Here is a 20609-nt window from a genome sequence, read left to right on the forward strand (position 1 = left end):
ATTATATTAGCTTTATGTATAATATAGACTATACTATAATCTACAGGCAATGAGTCCCCAGTTAAAGTTGCCAAGTTTCTTGGAAACTATGACTCTAAGCCAAATGACATAAGGAAACCAGTTTTACCATAGGTTAGTGATATAAACAAGTCTTGAGTTCCTATGGCTTATTTCTGGTCACAGAAACATCACCAAACTTCTAAATAAAGACCCAAAACACTTCAACTGTTAAATAATAATTTGTATGCATTCATTCATTTATTTTCCATCCCGCCTATTATAGTTCAGGGTGGAGGGTGGTTTATCCTAGCAGCTCAGGCTGCAAGGTGGGAGCCAACCCTGCACAGGAAGTCAGTCCATCAGAGGGCGCTCGCGCACTAAATCTAAAAAAAAAATTATAACAAAATGCCCCCCCCCCCCCGTGGCGCAGCGATTAAGCGCTGAGGTGCGAAGCTGCCCGCAGCCTCTGCAGCATGGGTGGTTCGATCCCTGGACATGGGTGAGGGTCCCACATGGTGGGCAGACCTCTCTTGCTGCGCCTGCTGCTCCCCTCAGCAGTGTATTTTGTCAGTCGGCCTGTTCTGTTCTCCGCTCTGGCTATGGTGAATTCTCTCACCCTCCCGCGCTTCTGACAGTACCCAGTGCTTGTATAAATAAATAAATAAATCTAAAAAAAAATATAACAAAATGAAACTGAATGAAATGGTTATTCAAGGACCATATGTTAGGATTGTAATCCTGGCATATCTCAAGCATTTTGAGCCCCATACAATGAGTGATTGTATTACCCACAGCCTTCAAAGTAGATATTATAATCCTATACTCTCTTTTTCACTAATGAGTAAGAGGCAGATCAGGAAAATAACCCATCCAAGATCAACAAATTATAAGCTGATACAATTGCATTCAAGTATCTTTCTGACCCCTCAAATTCATGTTCTTTCTACTATACACCACTGACTGTGAGCCTCATTTAATCCTCAGACAAACCCTAAAGTAGGTATCATGGTCCTCCTCTTGAACAAATTAGTTCTAAAGAGGTTAATTTGACCTGATCCCAGCTAATATGTGTGGAGGCTGGGAAGGATTTAAAATCAGAGCTATTTAAGTTACAAGTACATGCTTAAACACAATTTAAACTCTAACTGCATGCTTACAAAAGAAAATATATGACATATGTAATACTCAATACAATTCTTCCCTCTGAAAGAAGGGAAGAAAGTTGAATTATTAATATAATGCACAGTATTTTTCTTCATAGAAAGAGCCATGCCCAGATCTTAGAAAGACTGCCTCCTTTTAGCTCAAAAATGACTTCATCTGAATGAACCTGACTAGTAGACTTAAAAGTAGTTACCCCTCTCTTTCTCCGTCAGTTACGCTGCTAACATTGTTCCACATCACTTTTTGCTTTTGTTAATTTGTTAACAATGTCTTCTGTGTCCCCCTAAAATGTAGGTTTTCTGAGCAGAGCAATCTTGTGGTGTTGTTCAGTTAAGTAGTCCTAAAAATATAGAACAAGGTCTGACATGAGAATCTTCATAAATACTTTTAAAAATTTTTTATTTTATATATTTTTTACATCATTTTTCATTTTTGCACAATGTATGCATTTTCATCTTGGTTAAATTCCCCATACAATTCCCACCCCCCCTATTTTGACTCTAATCCCTCCTCCCCTCCCTCCCAGTGTGTCTCTAGTTTATAGTTGCTTGTTGATTTTGATTTTTACTTTATTATAATTAGTCTTTTTCCTGGTCCCTTATTTAAGTTTTCTAGATTCCTGCTATGAGTGAGACCATCCGGTATTTTTTCTTTTTCTTTCCGGCTTATTTCGCTGAGTTTGATCCCTTCCAGCTCCATCCATGTTGCTGCAAATTGCATGAGTTTATCTTTTTTGATTGCTGAGTAATATTCCCATAAATACTTTTTTACAGAGCACAATGAACGACACATTACAGAAAGAAGACACCGCCTACTCTCTCAGCCGCCCGGCTCCACCCCCTTACGTCACTTCCGCCCACGGTCTCGCCTCCGGCTTCTGCGGAGTAACTTTTCTGCGCAGGCGCCATGAGACCGCGACGCTTTCTGGGTAAAAATGGATGCCCACGATCTGTTTCGCCGGCTCGGCGCGGGAGCCAAGTTCGATGTGAGGCGATTCTCAGCGGACGCAGCCCGATTCCAGGTGCTGTATGTTGGGGTAGAAGCCAGAGTAGCCCAGAAGGAGCAGATGTCCGAGAGTGGGTGCGGGGGAGGTGGCATTCGCAGACCCCGAGGCCTGCCTGAGGAGCATCTTCCCCCCTCTGATGTTCATAAGACCCGCGCATCTACCCGGCCTGGTTCCTCCTGAATGAACGCTTTCCCATCCTTTTGTAGACCTTGTTGGGCACGGCACGGAAACGCCCCCCTCCCACACTCTTTTTTTTTTAGATTATTCAAAGCACAGTTGGAATCGTTTCAAAAGTAACTCTGCCCCCTCACCCTCTCGAAACTGGGAAAAAGGAATCTTGAAAACAAAACCCTAAATGAAGAGAAGATTCTTTACTGTGGTACCCCCCGGTCTGGCTCGGCATGCTTGTAGCTCGAGTGGGTGAGGTTCTTATTCCTGCAACCTACCACGTGTTAAGTAACCAATGAGGATTACTGATCTGAATGATCAGATGGGAGAAATCAGTTGGGGCACAGTTGTTGAAAATCTTAAATGTGAACCTTACTATCGGGACTAGGGAGTCTGTGTGTGTTTCTTCTTTCTCTTAATGGCAGTTAGTGTAGTTTAGAGTTTGAACTGTGGAGCTGGATTATTCGGGTCCAAAGCGCTGGTCAGCCAGTTACTGGTTTTTAAGAACTTGGTAAAGTTACTTAACCCGCCTCGGTTTTCTCATCTGTAATACTGCTGTTTGCGGCCTAGAGTTGTTGAAGGATGAAATAATTTGATAGGTAATAAACATGCTTAGAAATCTGCCTGACAGCCTTATAAGTATTAAACTGATAAGCATACCTAAGTGTTAGTTTTGTTGTTGTTACTGTATGTTTTATGAGATGAAGAAGGGTCTATTCTTGGATTCCATTTGCTCAGATACCCTGGTTAGGTCAACAAATATATGGGAAAGGGTAAGAAAGATGTGCCCATGTTTTTACTGTCAATGCTGCTTGTGTGAAAGCAATGCCGGCCTGTCAGTAGATTTAATCTAAAAATTTTGGGGTTTTAGGTAGGAAAAAGAAAGTATGATTATGATTCTTCAGAGGTGCTTCAGGGACTGGACTTTTTTGGAACCAAGAACTCCGTCCCAGGTGAGGCTGGAGCATCAGGAACTAATGAGGAGTTCCATGGTGAAGAGAAAAAAGAAGAGTGCCTAGCTGAAAGGAAGAGAGAACAGAGGAAAAAGAGGAAAAAGATGACTTCAGGTTAGTGCTTGATTTCTGTTTTTTCTCTTTATTAAATTTTTTCAGTTACAAAATAATAAAAACGCAGGGTTACATGTCAGAAAGTACCAGGCATTTGTCAATTGATAGCAGTCAGGTCATTTTTTCCCAGGTATTAGTTATTACAGAGACTGCTACAGTATGGATACATGTCTTTAGGTACAGGTGCTGTTATTTCTGTAATTTGTACGCCAAAAGTGGAATCACTGGATGAGAAAACATACACATTCTTTGAACACAGACTGAAAAAGTGCTTCCCATACCCTCATCAGTGCTGAAAACTATTAGTGCTAAATTTTTTGATGATTTAATGAATGAAACTAGATTTTGTTTATATTATCTTGATGTTGAGCCTCTCTTAATGTGCTCTACTGGGTATTTACTTTTCAAATTTTGTGAATTGTCTGGTCTTACTCTTGCCTATTTCTTTTTTAAGGTTTATTTATTTATGCATACAAGAGCTGGGGTACAGGCCAGAGGTGCACGGGGTGAAAGGATTCACCAGAGACAGAGCAGGGAGCAGAACAGTCAGATCTATTGAAACACACTGCTGAGGGGAGCAGCGGGCAAGTCAGGAGAGGTCTGCTGCGCCTTGTGGGTTGCTCCCTGGCTGGCTGGGGATCGAACTCATGCTGCAGAGGCTGCGATAGCTTCACGGTGCTGTGCTTAACTCCTTGTGCCACCAGGGAGGCCCTTGCCTATTTTTGACAAGGTATTTCCTTTTGTGCTATAGGAATATTTGTCTTCTTTTTAATTGTATCTGTTTACTTTCCTAGTCATTTAGCTTTTTTTAATAAAGCAAATGCACACGGTATTTAAAAGTGGCACAATGGTGAAAAGTAAATTCTCTTCCCACTCTTTTATCTCTCGTCCCCTTCTTCAAAGGCAACTAACTACTATTAATCAATTAAAATATTTTTGTAGAGATATTCTATTCATATGTATTTATACCACCCTTAGAAAAGATGAATGATGATAAACTTATATGCTATCCTGTTTTGTTCTATTAATGCCAACTGTCTCATAAAAAGAACATAATTTTTTAAAAATCATTTGTATTTTCATATGTATATATTTGGGTCTATATCTCGGTTCAGTGCTATTTCTTTGTTTTATATTTTTGTATCCTACACCAAAACCAGCTTATTTTAATTACATTGGCTTTATAATATCTATTGCATCATAAAATCTGATAGTGATGTGACATGCCATGTTTACAGAGTTGGACAAGGAATATTTTCTGCCTAAATTCCAGCAGGCTATATTTTTTTTTTTTAAGAAATTGACAAAGGAGGTCATATAACCAAAGCAATTTTTTAAAAGATGAACAGAGTTTAAGGACTTACACTATCTGATTTAAAGATTTACTAAAAACTATAGTAATCAAGATATTTTGAGCTTTTAAAAACTATATATAAATGGATCAGTGGAACAGAATAGTGTGTCATAGATCCATACATACATGGTCAATTAATTTTCTACAAAGGTGCCAAATGGATTATTCGACAAATTATGCTAAGTCCATTAGGAAAAAAATGAAAGTCATCCCTTAACTCCATAAATAAGAATTAACTTAATATGACTCAGACTGAAATGTAAAATCTAAAACTAAAACTTCTAGAAGAAAACATAGGGAAAAAAATCTTTGCAACTTTGATTAACTGGAGTTAATCAAAATTGAAACTCTTAGCTCTTTGAAAAATAGCATTAAGAAAATAAATGGGCAAGCTACAGACACAGAAAAAAATACTTGGCAATACATATATCAGACAAGGAACTGGTATACACTTTACCCCCCCCCCCAAAAAAAATACACACACACAGCAGTAAGCATACAATAGATATTTCACATCATTAGTCACCTGGTATGTTACAACCACAACACAGTGCTACTACATGCCCATTAGAATGACTAAAATTTATAAGATTAACCATGCCTATTGTATGAATGTACAGAAATAAGTTCTCATACACTATTAATAAAATGGTACAAAACCCTGATTAGATTTGGGGACTTTTGAAAAAAGTTAACTTGCACTTACCATGTGACCCACCTATTCCACTCCTGGAATTTACTCAAGAGAAAGGAAAACCTGTGTCCTCACAGAATTTACATAAGTATTTGTAAATAACCAAAAACTGGAAATGACCCAGATGTCCTTTAAAAGGTGAAGGAAGAGAAATTGTATATCCATACAATGGAATGCTACCTATTAATAAGAACTGTTTATACATACTACAGTAAGAATGAAATCTCACAATCTAACTATCTTGAATGAAAGAAGCCAGACTAATATGTACTACGTGGTTCCTTTTATATAAAATTTGTGAAAGAAAAAAAAACCTAATCTATGCCAGAAAACATACTGGTGGTTGCCTAGTGATGGAGCAGTGCAATTCAAGATTTCACAAGGAAGTTTTGGGAAAGTGATGGAAATAAGATTAAATGTGGTGATTGTCTAACAGGTGTATACAATATCAAAGCTCCTCAAATTGTATTCTTTATATGTGATTTATTATATGTCAATTATGCCTCAGTGAAAAAAACTAAAATTCCAGTAGAAGTAGTTTTTGCTCATTAATTTTACAGATTTTTAGGTTATTCTTACATATTTGTTTTCCCCTATAAATTTTATAGTCAACTAGTCCAGTTATCAAAATAATCCTCTCATTACTTTTTATTGAACTAGTGTTATTTATAGCCTTACTGAGAATTACTATCTCAAATGTTGAGAAGTCCTTAAGCATTGTGTTCATTCCTATTATAAGATGTTATAAGTAACATCTATTCATTCCTATTATGTTAAAAGATGTTATGTTCCTATTATGTTAATTCCTATTATGTTAAAAGATGTTATAAGTAACATCTTTTTTTTCCCATCAAGTTTAATTTCTAGGTTGTTGTTTGGATATAGAAGAGATGGCTGCCTTGTTGAAACTTCCTACTGTCTCAGTAGTTTTCAGTAATTCCTTGTTGCTTTGAAGTATATAGTCATCAGCTACATTTTACGCAGTTGAAATACGAAAAGGAGAGAATGAGCTTCAGAGCTCTGAATTTACCATCTCAAAATTGGCCTCTCCTTTCCATTTTTAATACCTTCTATTGCTTTTTTAAAATCCATTTGCATAAATCAAAAAAGATAGAAACTTATACCATTAGCAGTAACATGGATGGAGCTGGAAGGGATTATGCTCAGTGAAATAAGTCAGAAGGGAAAAGAAAAACATTGAATGGTTTCACTTATAAGAGGAACATAGAGAAACCATACAAGGGATCACAAGAAAATAAAAATGAAAGTATCAGGCAAATTATAAATTGGAGACATTCAGCAGGGGCAAGGGAGGGGGAGGGAGAGGGATCAAAACAGGAGGGAAGAGCACAAGAGTCTTAGTGACAGTTCACAGATGTCTTGGTGATAGTAATTTTATGGGGACAACACCTGAGAGGAGAAATCAAACATGTACAAAAGTGAACAACGGGGTCCTCCCTGGTAGCACAAGGGGTTAAGTCTCAGCACTATCAAGCTATCAGCAGCCACTGCAGCATTAGTTCTATCCCCTGGAAAGGTGCTAAACCACATGGGGCAGCAGACCTCTCCTGTCTCTCCCAATGCTCCCCTCAGCAGTGTATTTTAGTAGATCCTCCTGTTCTGCTTCCCACACTGTCTCTGGTGTATCCTCTCACCCCCTGTACCTCTGGCCTACATGTGTATTTATGCATACTTCTTGTATGCATAAATAAAAATAAATTTTTCCCAAAAAAGGAACAACTATGTAAAAATATATAAATAAAAATGAAAAAAATAATAAAATCTAGTTGCATAAGCTAGTATGCTTCTTTTTGTTTAGTGTCAAGATCAGGCCTGTTTGCTACACCTGTTTGCTACACTTAAAATCTTTCCATTTTTTTGGACCTACCCGGTGGTGCAGCAGTTGAGCGCTGGGTTGCGAAGCTGCCTGAAGCCGCTGCAGCGTCAGTTCGATCCCTGGCTGCTGGGCGAGGGTCCCACATGGCACACAGACCTCTCCTGCTGTGCCCATTGCTCCCCTCAGCAGTGTACTTCGTCAGTCTGCCTGCTCTGCTCCCCGCTCTGGCTCTGGTGAATCCTCTCACGCTCCCGCGCTTCTGACTGTACCCAGTGCTTGTATAAATAAATAAATAAATAAATCTTTAAAAATAAAATAAAATCTTTCAATTTTTTTAAACATATTTTAGAAATTATTTCTCAAGAAGAAGGTTCTACTATACAATGGATATCATCTGTAGAAGCCAAAATTGAAGATAAAAAAGTTAAAAAAGAAAATAAACTAACTTCAGGAAAATTGGAGCATCTCAGAAAGGAAAAGGTTAGAAAATGGCTCAGCCCTCAGTTGATTTTCTGACCTCTGGTGACTTTTTCACTGTCTTTCAGTTATTTGGTGGGTTAAAGTGAATATGGTTTTGTGAAGGTAGAAGATTATTAAATTTTACTGTAGTGAAAACTGAAAGCAAAGTAGTTATTTGTGCTGTGGCTGAAAATTTTGAATTTTAAAATTCTCAAAAATATATGCATTGTGCTTGACCTCTTCAAGTTTCAATATTGAGTGTAGAATTGAGGTTTTAAAATTTCTTATCCCCTTTCATAAACATAAAATTTGATCCCTTTTTCCTGTTGTTGAGCTCACTGGTTTGTAAGAATGTCCTCTGACAGGGATTTGAGAGTTGGAATTCTTAAGAAAAGTATTTGTATAATGTGGGACTAGGGGGAGTAGAATACAGAAGAAACAACAAATATCCCAGTGTCATTTCTCCTATACACCTTACGTGTTGCACTTGGAGAGACATGTTCAGCTCACTTCAGTAACTAGAGGTCAGGAGTTGCTGTCTCTGGATCATAGTATGGGGACACAAATCAGTACCAGTTGACTGTTTTTGGTACTCAGTTTTTTTTTTTTTAATCATCCAAAAAATGGTGGATGTAATGCCTACCTTCTAAAATTTTATATAAGATTATAATTTTGGCAGTAACACATTAATATGAATACACATTATGTATGGTATTGACACATCAGTGTGAAGAAAGCATGAATAGATACAGCTTTCATTGTTCTGTCTTTTGTCTGTGAAAGGTCATGAAGTGTACTCAATATCTCTACCTATTAGGGCTTGGAATTTAACTAAAAAGTTTCCCATGCTGCTAAAGCCTACCTTAAAAACTGTTATAGTTGTTTCACAACATTTGTGTCATCTCCATGATGAGCGCTTTATATTTTACTTTTCAGATAAACTTCCTCCGGAATAAACATAAAATTCACATCCAAGGAACTGATCTTCCTGACCCAATTGCTACTTTTCAGCAACTTGACCAGGAATATAAAATCAATTCTAAACTGCTTCAGAATATTCTAGATGCAGGCTTTCAGATACCTACCCCAATCCAAATGCAAGCCATTCCAGTTATGCTCCATGTGAGTGTGAAGTGCTCTATTTATTTTCTCCTTGTCTTTGAAATCTTTCTACCTTACCTCCCCCCTTGTTGATATTATTCCCTTACTTTTAAAGTCCCTCTCAAATGCCTTACTTTAATCACTATTTCTCACCCTAATTCTCTTTTAGGGTCGGGAACTTCTGGCTTCTGCTCCTACTGGATCTGGAAAGACTTTGGCTTTTAGCATTCCTATTTTAATGCAGCTGAAACAACCAACAAATAAAGGCTTTAGGGCCCTGATTATATCACCAACGCGAGAACTTGCCAATCAGGTAGGAGTTACACCTTTGGAAAAGGATGTGCTTGGTATTTGCTTCAACTAATTTTCTTACTTGAAGGTGATAAAAGGGCCTCCCTGGTGGCACAGGCGGTTGAGCGCCGCACTGTGAAGCTGTCCACAGCTTCTGCAGCACAGATTTGATCCCAGCCGGCTGGTGAGAATCCCACAGGGTGCAGCAGACCTCTCCTGTCTCGCCTGCTGCTCCCCTCAACAGTGTATTTCTTCAGTCTGCCTGTTCTGTTCCCTGCTCTGTTTCTGGTTAATCCTCTCACCCTCCCGCGCATCTGGCCTGTACCCCAATTCTTGCATAAAAATAAGTAAATCTTTAAAAAAAAAAATCTAAAAAAAAAATGAAGTTGATTAAAAAAGTTTCAGAAAGCATAAGGCCTGTGTCTTTAGTTATAGTCAGGAATTCTATACAGAGTACTTTGCTTTGTCTCTCAGTGCATATGGACAAGTCTTTAATCCTTTCTATACTGTTTTAAAATGTGTTTGTTTTTAATACTTTATACTTCTTTAGTAAATGCTCTTAGATCCTTAAAGCTGTAAAGCCATTATAATAATATACTCTAAAATTAATTTTTCTCATCTAGAAAAAAAGAAATGTCAGTTTTTGATAAAGTATAGCTTTATCATGATCTGCTCCACACCTCCCAATGTACTTAATAGAGAATACATGCCAAGTGTGAAAAAGTTTTGCAGTAGTATTCTAAAAGCAATAGTTAGCTCACCTGAATGTACTGTTATAATGTCATATAAAACAAAAATGTATTTATTAGTATTTGCTAAAAGAATGAATACTGGGCCTCCCTGGTGGCACAAGGGGTTAAGCACTGCACTGTGAAGCAATCTGTAGCCTCTGCAGCACGAGTTCGATCCCTGGCCGGCCAGGGAGAAACCCACATGGTGCAGCAGACCTCTCCTGACTCGCCTGCTGTTCCCCTTAGACGTGTACTTTGGTCAGTCTGCCTGTTCTGTTCCCCACTCTGTCTCTGGTGAATCCTCTCACACACCCCCCACCCCCCGTCTCTGGCCTGTACCCCAGCTCTTGTATGCATAAATAAATAAATCTTTAAAAAAATAATAAAAATAAAAGAATGAATACAATTTACTAAGAGAATGAATACAATCACATTAAGAAATAAAAATAAAATTAGAATAATAAATAGATTGGAAGACTTGGTTTTCTCTCTTAGAACTCGTTTACTGAATCTAAATGGGCATTGATGTTCCAAAATGCTAAGATTCCAGGTTAATCTGTAGATTAATCTGGATATTCAGATATTCATGGCAATGGAGTAATTTATTAATAATATAAAAGAGACTGCATCTTATCCAAGTGTAGTTCATGTTTTTATTCTTTTCCATTTTTAGATTCACCGAGAATTAGTAAAAATCTCTGAGGGAACAGGATTCAGGATACACATGATCCACAAAGCAGCAGTGGCAGCCAAGAAATTTGGACCTAAATCATCTAAGAAGTTTGGTAAGGGATTCATGTTTGAAATACAGACCATATAAGGGATCTGAAAATTACAAATATCTTAATTATCACTTAAGGGTTCTTAAAGTGTAGTTATGCAAATAGTTAGATTTTCACAGATGCTAAAGAAGATTCCCCTCCCCACTCTCACCCGGTAGGTACATAAATATAGCATATGCCAGTGGTTCTCAGCCTGAAGCAGTTTTGTCCCACACCCCTACCGCATCCTCCATCCCAGGGCATTTGAAAGTATTTGGAAACCTTTTTTAAGCCATCACAACTGGGGAGGGGTACTACTGATCTGTAGTGGGAAGAGGGCAGGGATGCTATTCAGTATCCTACAGTGCGCTGTACCATCCACAACAACCAAGAGTGAGCTGGACCAAAATGTCAGTAGTGCTAAGGTTGAGAACTCCTACTTTATACTACTGATTTTTAATCTACCATGAACATACTCTGCAGTTAAGAATGGCTACATCCCTGACTTTATATCAGCCAGAGAACCTGCTTTTTTATCTGTCTTTTATCTTAAGCTCTGAGTAGAACTTTATTTAAAGACAAGATTGAAAAACAAACATGTTTGAAAATCAAATTGCTGGATTACAGTGTTCTTGCCTCTTAGAAACTGAGAAGATAAATGAAATATAATAAAGGGAGAGTAAGGATGTAGTGTTTTGTGCTATGGTAGCTTAACCCTTTGCACTCCACTGTCCCCTCTCAGGGGACATTGGTAGCCAATGTCCAGAATGGTTCGGAGTGCAAAGGGTTAAAAAAATGTTTATTCGCTTAATAAGGAAGAACTTTTGTGTTTTTGGATGTAGTGATTATGACCATTCTCCTCTCCCAACTTCAGATTATTAGCTGACATGCAGGAGGATTGATTCTCTAGTTTAAGAGGGATGATTCTGCCTTTTGCTATTTTTACCATTTCTTTTTCTTATAGATATTCTTGTGACTACTCCAAATCGACTAATCTACTTATTAAAGCAAGATCCTCCGGGAATAGACTTAACAAGGTACAAATGATATTTTAGTATCTCTTATATTGTTTTTCATTTTAGTTAATTATAATTTGAACTCAGTTGTTTGTATTATTGCCCTTTGGATCTTTCTTACAACTTTCAGTCAGTTTGACATGCTAAAGTCACAGAAAAGTAATTCACCCATGGTCTGGGAGAAAGTTACAGATTTTGCTAGGAAGGTAGCACAGAATTCCTCTAGATGTTTAGGCATCTTTTAGCAATGTTGATGGAGTTGTTAAGGTCAATGTGAAGCTCTGCTATTGCTAATGGAATCTCTTACCCTTGAGGCTAATGGAATAGAACATTTATGTTTATCTTGCTTTTACCTTTTTTCTGTTTATTTTTTCTGGTTTAAGTGAGTCTGAGAAGTAGCATCAAGGTTTGACAACTTTGTGTCCCCACAGTTCAATGAAGAATTTTGGATCTTCCATTTCAGTCAATACCCATGAGTTGTTTTGTTATTTCTTAGTGTTGAATGGCTGGTAGTTGATGAATCAGACAAACTGTTTGAAGATGGCAAAACTGGGTTCAGAGACCAGCTGGCTTCCATTTTCCTAGCCTGCACATCCCACAAGGTCAAAAGAGCTATGTTCAGTGCAACTTTTGCATATGATGTTGAGCAGTGGTGCAAACTTAATCTGGACAATGTCATTACTGTATCTATTGGAGCAAGGTAATTGTTCTTACATATTATCCCCAGTTTTTCTTTTTAATTATGAGTTTTTTTCATGTATGTGTATAAAATATTTTTTGACTTGAGGAAATAGGTTGTTTGACACTGAAGAATATTTTAATGAAAGAAATGTATCCTTTAAAGTGATTAGAATAATCCAGAGGGAGATACTCATTTTGCCCTTTAATATTCCTATCATCATACTTTTAGTTAATTTTCCCATCCACAGTGCATGCTATGAGTTCTGTAGTCACCCAAAGGATTGAGTTTCTTAGATCCTAGGTAGAATCACAGGAAGAAGCTAATGTTACTGAGCTACTTGATTTATAATTCCTTTTAAAAAACAAGTTTTTGGGCCTCCCTGGTGGTGCAAAGGGTTAAGACGCAGCCTGTGAAGCTGTCTACAGCCTCTGTAGCACAAAGTCGATCCCTAGCCGGCCAGGGAGCAACCCACATGGCACAGCATACCTCTCCTGGCTCACCCACTGCTCCTCTTAGCAGTGTACTTCGGTTGATCTGCCTGTTCTGTTCCCTGCTCTGTCTATGGTGAATCCTCTCACCCCCGACTCCCTCCCGACACCTCTGGTCTGTACCCCAGCTCTCGTATGCATAAATAAAATAAATCTTTAAAAAATATGAAATAAAAAACAAATTTTCCAGAGCATCCTGGAATTGAGCTAAATGAATGCTCAATAAAAGAAAAGATTTTTAGGAAATTACAGTATTGCTATTTGATGGAATATTCTGCAACTCATGAAATAAGTGTGAAGACTATAGCTGTAAGAATAAGTGCTTGTAATAACACGTTAAGTAAAAAAGTAAACAATTCCTTGCCTACTTTAAGATTTATTTATTTATTTATACAAGCACTGGGTACAGTCAGAAGAGCAGGAGGTGAGAGAATTCACCAGAGACAGCGGGGAACAGAACAGGCAGACTGACAAAATACACTCCTGAGGGAAGCAGCGGGCGGAATGAGAGGTCTGCACGCCATGTGGGACCCTCACCAGTGACTGGGAATCGAACCAGCGCTGCAGAGGCTGCAGGCAGCTTCGCACCCCAGCGCTCAACCACTGCGCCACCGGGGGAGGCCCTCCTTGCCTACTTTAAACTTAAAATTTCTCTGTATAAAAAGGAAATAGAACAAATTTGCCAGGCAAGAGACAACAGAATAAATGACACAGTATAACATACTGCAACACCTTATAGAATATTAATAAAGCCTTAAAATACCTCACCCCTAACTTCTGCCTATATAGCAGCCTTTGCTAATCATTTAAGAAAAAAGTTTCAGCCATATTGTAATAGCAACTTTAAAAATACTTTCAATATTTAACCTAACAATTTTAATTTCAGAATTTTTTAAAGACATGAAAATATATGACTAGTATACAATAGAATGTCTATTCTAAAATAGAGCTTGGGCAGTTTTCATTTTTAAAATACCTTTTTCAAATTTTCTTGAGATAATTTAGAATAAAACATTTAAAATAACTTTTTCTTCAATTTAAAATATTAGTAATTCAATGGAAAAGTAAACTGTTAGAATGGGAGGACAACAAAAAGTAGCTCTTGCAAATGACAAAGTATGTTTTCTTTTCAGAAACTCTGCTGTAGAGACTGTAGAACAAGAACTTCTCTTTGTTGGGTCTGAGACAGGAAAACTTCTGGCTATGAGAGAACTTGTGAAAAAGGTATATTTGTGTTATATTCTTGAATTTTGATAAACTTCACCAAACTTTATATTACTGATGAGAGATTGAGCAGTATTCCTGCATAATATTTAATAACTGAGTGGTAAAATGTTAAGAAGCACATTGAGCCGATTGTCATCCCAAGTGGAGAGGCTTACCTCTTAGGATATGGTTAAGTTTTTGGTTCCCTGCTCAGGAATAGACCTACCTGATACCTGAAAGCATACCTTTTTCATAAATACATATGTACTCCTTTACCCCCAATCCCCCCATCTATCTCTAGGTTTCTGATAGAACTAGTACATTGTAGAATATGTAGGACACTGAGTGGTGTTTTCTGTTTTTATCCCTTCAGTAAATACTGAGTCGAAATCATAGTTAAAAAATTTTCAGGGCAGGGGTTAATAAAAGAAATACAAATCCTAAATCCTCCTCCTGGAATTTAGTCTTTTTTAGAGGATGAAATCAGTACACTTGTGTAAGATAGTTTGTGACAAAGTGCCATAAAGTGCATTTTTTCCTGAAGCACCTAGACAGTCATAAAGGTACCATCAGGGTGAGTTGAATTGGTTAGGGAAGGTCATATAAAGCAAATGCTGCTACTCTGGACATTCATTTGTGGACTACGGTGGAGAGCAAGAGTAATGATGAGTGGAGGAGCAGCAGAGTAAAGTCTAAGATGTGGGAGATAACACTGTGTTTGCCATGAAAGGCAAAGAATTCATGGTAAGAATTAAGATCAATTGTGTCCACTCGACATTTTTGAAGAATATAACCACATTAAAGGAAAATTCGTTAAACACTATGTAAGATGGATTGTAATGGAAAGAGACTAAAAATCAGGAAACCACTTAGCAGACTGCTGAACTAGACTGGTCAGAGATGATAAGGAAGAAAGAAATGAGGTGACAGTCTAAGTGGTAAAGCACTAGTAGTTGGGGATTGAAAGGGAAAGGTGTTGCAAGTACTTTGTGACTACAGAAGAGGTTAAGAACATGGATGCTAGAGCCAACTACCTGGATTGGAAGTTGAGCTTTAAGCAAATTAACTTCCCATTTTCAGTTTCCTCATCTGTAAACTGGGAATAATAGTTTCTCAATATTATTTTAGTATTAATGAGTTCCTATAAATATAGCGCTTATAATAGTGCCTGGCAATCCAGAATAATAAATGCTTTATGTGTTTATTAATAATCTTTTTTTTTCCCTCCCTACCCCTATTAATAGTCTTAGGGTATTATTTTACACCAAGAAATTTAAGATTTTTCACAGACACTGGAGATTATACACCAGGGATTTGTAATTATATGAATTTTGAGAGGTCTGTGAGCCCTCTAGAATTACACGTTAGTATTTTTATGTGTGTGGTTGCTGTTAGTTTCATCACTTACATTAGATTCTGAAAGTGTGTATGTATCAAAATCAAAATATTAATCATAGTGTAGACAGTTGATAATTCAGGAAGCTGGTTTGGGAGCAGGGCACGTTGATGATAAGATTGTAAAAATCATCTGCTTAGGACTACGGTAACTCATAACTGAAATTTTATTTAATAAGATTAAGATTATGTTGATAGAACTGAGAACAAAGGACTAAGATGAGGTGGGGGAGGGTCCACAATTAGGATAAACAATGAATTAAAAAGACAATTATTGCATCTTAGAATAAAAAAATTCTGAGGCACCAAACCCAAAAGGTGATAGTTGTAAGGAGTGAGCATCTATTATTGGAGAAAGGAAAAGGAGGTGGGATTAATTAGTCTAGATTAGCAGAATTAGCAAAATGGAAATTACAGTTCAAGTTGAGTAGAGAATGGATAGTGAGGAAGATGGAAGCAGATTGAGACCCCAGGGTCTAAGAAATTTGGCAATGGAAAGCACACTAAATTGAATTGGCTTTTTAATGAGCTAAAATCATGAAATGTTGATTGTATTCTTGATTATAGATTATGTGTGTTGATATTTTTGCCTTCTTTCTTTCAGGGTTTCACTCCACCTGTTCTTGTTTTTGTTCAGTCCATTGAGAGAGCTAAAGAACTTTTTCGTGAGCTTATATACGAAGGTATTAATGTAGATGTTATTCATGCAGACAGAACACAGCAACAGGTAAGGTCAAATGTAGCATTTCAAAATAATACCTAGACTGAAAAATAGTATTAAATTTATGAAATACTTGTTTTCCATTCTTAGAGTGGTACTAAAACATTTATGTTCTTTTAACCAGAGAGACAACACAGTCCATAGCTTCAGAGCAGGAAAAATCTGGGTTCTTATTTGCACAGCATTGCTAGCCAGAGGGATTGATTTTAAAGGCGTTAACTTGGTGATCAACTATGATTTTCCAACCAGCTCAGTGGAATATATCCACCGGATAGGTAAGTTGTCTCTCCTCTCTCCCTTCCCACTAGGCTCCCACTTGTTGTAATAGCCCCTCTAACTGTTCCTTTCAATGATGCTCAGGTTTTAGTGCTGTGAAAAATCCAGTGACTTTTATATGTGAATCTTGTTTTTTATGATCTGGTTTCTCTTAGGTAGAACTGGAAGAGCAGGGCATAAAGGAAAAGCTGTTACATTTTTCACTGAAGATGATAAACCATTATTAAGAAGGTAAATTAGGAAAAACAACTTGATTTTAAGCTGGCAAAAATTGCTTTATTCTTATACGTATACACAATTAACAGAAAATGAGAACAGGAAAAATGACCAGAGGGCCTTTGTTTTTGCCTTTTCATTATTAGAAATACTCATAATGGTATGTTTATTATTTTACTTCAGACTCATAAGATTCTCTCAATAGCTGTTAGTATTACTCACAGTGTAAGAATAAGGTGTCTGGATTAGCGAATACTTTAAAGTTAACTCCTGAGTCTCTTCGGTTCATTCAGAATTCTCTCTTATCCTGGTGCATCCTTCCCATTATTTTTAGGACAGATACAGTTTTATATTTAATCCTAGGAAAAATTATTAGTAATACACTCCACTGTTAACTCACTCGTAGCCCTTGAGCAATCTGATATATTTTCAGTCTTAATTTAACCTATCATCATAGATTTTCATTTAGAAACTTGAGTTTCCTGCATTTTGACTGTCTACAGTAGGCTTTTAGCCTTAAGATAATTGACAGTGCTTCATATTTCTAATAGATGAAATTGAGTTATGACTGAAGATAGTTTGTTCTTAGTTCTATTTATCAGTTTTGGTAAAGATTTTGACCTTTTCCTTCTGAGCCATGGCTTTGTCAGCCTTGGTTTCACCTTGAGTGACTTTCATAGATGTAGGGAAACATATTCCAAACGTTTATATTCCTATAAAGGTGTGCTCACTAACTCAAGCATATGAGTAGGATGACCCTCAGATCAGTGTAGCTGCACCTTTTCTATCTGGGAAACAGGGTTAATGTCACTGTGAGAATTAAAAGGTTTAAGACCATGCCAAGCCCATAGTATTAAGCTTAAAATATTTATTTAAGCTTGAATCTGCTAGGAAAAATTACTAGTAACACACTCATCCAAGATTGGTTCAATAACTTTTGCGTTACTCATTAATGTTGAGTAGAAATAACTACTGTCTAAAATTATTCATCAGTGCAGATGCTGGTGTAGCAGATTTAATAATCCAATGTGATTGTATCTGATGATAATTGATAATATATCAGAACACTACTGGATTACATTCTTGTTTGAATGACTTTAGCTTCTCTTACATTGTGTTGTCTTTAAGTACATACATATCAGTTTGACAAGATACAAATTTATGCTTATGGGCACCTTTTTCCAGCGTTGCCAATGTTATACAACAGGCCGGATGTCCAGTACCAGAATACATCAAAGGTTTTCAAAAACTACTAAGGTACAATCTTGAATTTACCTAAAGTTTTTCTCTTTGCTTAGACATTCTTGCTCTCACATTCTTACACATTATAGTTCTAATATGACTATTTTCCTTTTAAATATTTGTGTATATTCTTTCCTTGTCACTTTCTTCATCCTTGAAATTGTAAGTATTCAGATTTTTAAGTGTTCATTGATTAGTAAAATGCTTAGAATTTATTTTAGTTTATAAAACTGATAAAAGAAACAACAAAAACCAAAAAAGAATTGATTAGCGAAAATCGAACTCTAATGCTTGTTGGCACAGGATATATGGTTGACATAGGAAATATTTTAATCATAGTCCTTTTTGAAAAGCTGATTCAATTTATTATCTGGGTTACCTCTCTAAATGCTATCAGGTAATTTGTTACATTAAAGTGGACAAAGTGTCGCTGGAAACCAAAAGTGTATTAAAAAATGAATTTTGTGATCAAGGATCAAACTAGTTTGAATTCTTTTAAATTAAGTGACAGTTCTTCTTATTTTGTCATTTTTAGCAAACAAAAGAAAAAGATGATTAAGAAGCCATTGGAAAGGGAGAGCATTAGTACAACACCAAAATATTTCTTAGAAAAAGCTAAGGATAAAAGGTAAGTATATAGTAAGAAATGTCACTGCTTGATTCTGTCATATTGTTATAGTAGGCATTATTTTTCCTTAAGATAAAATTTTCTAAGTAGAATTAACAGGTCAATAGTCCAATATGGAATGTAATAAAAGTAGGGCCTCCCCGGTGGCGCAGCAGGTTGAGCGTTGTGCTGTGAAGCTGTCAGCAGCTTCTGCAGCGCGGGTTTGATTCCCAGCCAGCCAGGAAGAAACCCACATGGCGCGGCAGACCGCTCTTGTTGCGCCTGCTGCTCCCTTCAGCAGTGTCTTTAGTCCGTCTCCCTGTTCTGCTCCCCACTCTGTCTCTGGTGAATTCTCTCACCCTCCCACGCCTCTGACTGTACCCCAGTTCTTATATAAATTATCTTTAAAAAAAAAAAAGAATTTAATAAAACTAATATATCTTAGGGCCTCCCCTGGTGGCGCAGCAGTTGGGCACTGGGCTGCGAGGCTGCCCGCAGCCTCTGCAGCGCCAGTTCGTTCCCCGGCCGCTGGCAAGGGTCCCACAAAAAAAAAAAAAAAAAAAGTAATATATCTTAGGTTGCCTATGAATTGGGAACTTGATGATTTGATCAACTTGATGGAATTTTTCTGTATCTGTATATTGATGATCTGGTTTTTCCCATCTGTGAAAATACAAGTTCAATTCACCATGAATTAGAATTACACTGCCCCTCAGCAATACATGGCCTACATTAGGACATAATTATTTCCCTCCACTACACTAGGTTCATCTTGTAGTGCCTGAACTGAGGTCCATGTGGCAACAGGATGCACAATTCTTGGACTTTGGACAAAGCACTTCCCAATAATTATGTAAATGATACATAATTTGAGTAAATGACACAAAATGAGTGGCTCTGCCACTCAGGGTAGGTTGAAGATTAAATGACTTAATGTACATCTGAGAACTTTGTATAGCTATAACATATTGCAAACATTATTTTCTCAAAATGTTTTTTCCTTTTCCTGTATTAACATTTAGTTGACGGCATTCATTTACCAAACTCTAAAATCAGACTCTCAAGAGTTCATGTCAAATTTCTGTTACTAGTATATAGTGATTAACAAGTCACTTAACCACTCTACCTCATTTTCCTCATCTGTAAAATGAGGATAATAGAATCTTCTTTATAAATTAGGGAAGTTACCCAAAGCACTTACAATAATATCTAGCACTTCATATTAATCAATATGAAGTTATTATTAGATCAGGATCAGAAACTGTCCTTTATACCATGTTATAGTGTCATTTGTTGTGATTTTTTTTCATTACTAAGGTGATTATAATTTTCTAAAGGACATAGACTATGTCTAATGCATCTTTGTGTTTCTAGACTGCATATATGTTATTATACAGTAGGTTTCACTAATATTAAACTGGTCATTTTGGAAAGTATGTATATGTATTAATTTATTTTTAAAGTTTTTTTTTTTTTTTAATTATGCTTAGAAGAACTGGGTACGTGTAGGCCACATGTGTGGGGAGTGAGAGGATTCACCAGAGACAGTGGAGAGCAGAACAGGTGGATCTACTGAAATACACTGCTGAGGGAAGCCGCAGGCAAGACAGGAGAAGTCTGCTGCACCATGTGGGTAGCTCCATGGCTGAGGATCGAACTCAGGCCACAGCAGTGATGGTGTGATAGCACTGAGACTTAACCCCTATGCCACCAGGGAGGCCCCAGTATGTAGATTTAGAATTTCTATTCAACTGTCCTTATTTTCCTTGTCACAGGAAAAACATCACTGATCAGAACAGCAAGAAGAAAGTAACTCTTGAAGATAAAAATTAAAACAGATACTTTAAAAGACTGTCTAAGAAATACAATTTTATGATTCCAGTATGAATATTGTTTTCATGGAAAACTTCAAGTAATATAATCGCCTATACCAGTCATTTGAAGTCAACTACAAACAAGAACACTGGACTAGTGAGAAATGATCCTAAACTCTCAATGCATTATGTCAGATATCAAATTGTAGGTGACTTTTACATGATGATACAGTGGAAATAACACTCATTGACACTTCTGTTGTTTGAATCCAGAGAGATACTTCTTACAGAAGAACAAAAGCTTTTGCTAAAA

The 20609-nt window shown here is 37.0% G+C and overlaps 2 protein-coding genes across 8 annotated transcripts in view; both read left to right on the forward strand.

The window, feature by feature from the left end:
- HNF1B (HNF1 homeobox B) overlaps positions 1-2096 on the forward strand; it is an 82427-nt gene extending 80331 nt beyond the window's left edge. For 5 of the 7 annotated variants that reach the window (XM_037491667.2, XM_037491668.2, XM_037491671.2 and 2 more), the window contains one exon: positions 1938-2096. In XM_037491667.2, coding sequence (XP_037347564.1) covers positions 1938-2096 — 159 coding nt within the window. The remainder of the gene's footprint in view (positions 1-1937) is intronic. The other 2 variants (XR_008549635.1, XR_008549636.1) reach the window with 2 other exon arrangements.
- DDX52 (DExD-box helicase 52) lies at positions 2055-20320 on the forward strand. Its single transcript, XM_037491679.2, has 15 exons — positions 2055-2185; positions 3210-3405; positions 7640-7770; positions 8686-8871; positions 9020-9163; positions 10546-10657; positions 11598-11670; positions 12146-12349; positions 13953-14043; positions 16025-16147; positions 16266-16416; positions 16573-16648; positions 17819-17890; positions 18411-18503; positions 20258-20320. Exons 1-15 carry the CDS (start codon positions 2099-2101, stop codon positions 20313-20315), a joined length of 1797 nt encoding a protein of 598 aa, XP_037347576.1. The 5' UTR covers positions 2055-2098; the 3' UTR covers positions 20316-20320.
- Positions 20321-20609: the final 289 nt, after the last annotated feature.

The sequence above is a fragment of the Talpa occidentalis genome, unplaced genomic scaffold, assembly GCF_014898055.3.
Source record: "Talpa occidentalis isolate TD23 unplaced genomic scaffold, MPIMG_talOcc4v2.1 talOcc4.7, whole genome shotgun sequence".
NCBI classification, from domain to species: domain Eukaryota; kingdom Metazoa; phylum Chordata; class Mammalia; order Eulipotyphla; family Talpidae; genus Talpa; species Talpa occidentalis.

Bases quoted from the DNA above. Each gene is read 5' to 3' on its own strand.
- DDX52 (XM_037491679.2), top strand. From the start codon at position 2,099: ATGGATGCCCACGATCTGTTTCGCCGGCTCGGCGCGGGAGCCAAGTTC. The intron at 3,406-7,639 runs GTTAGTGCTTGA...AACATATTTTAG, and splicing joins GAGGAAAAAGATGACTTCAG to AAATTATTTCTCAAGAAGAA. The intron at 14,044-16,024 runs GTATATTTGTGT...TCTTTCTTTCAG, and splicing joins TGAGAGAACTTGTGAAAAAG to GGTTTCACTCCACCTGTTCT.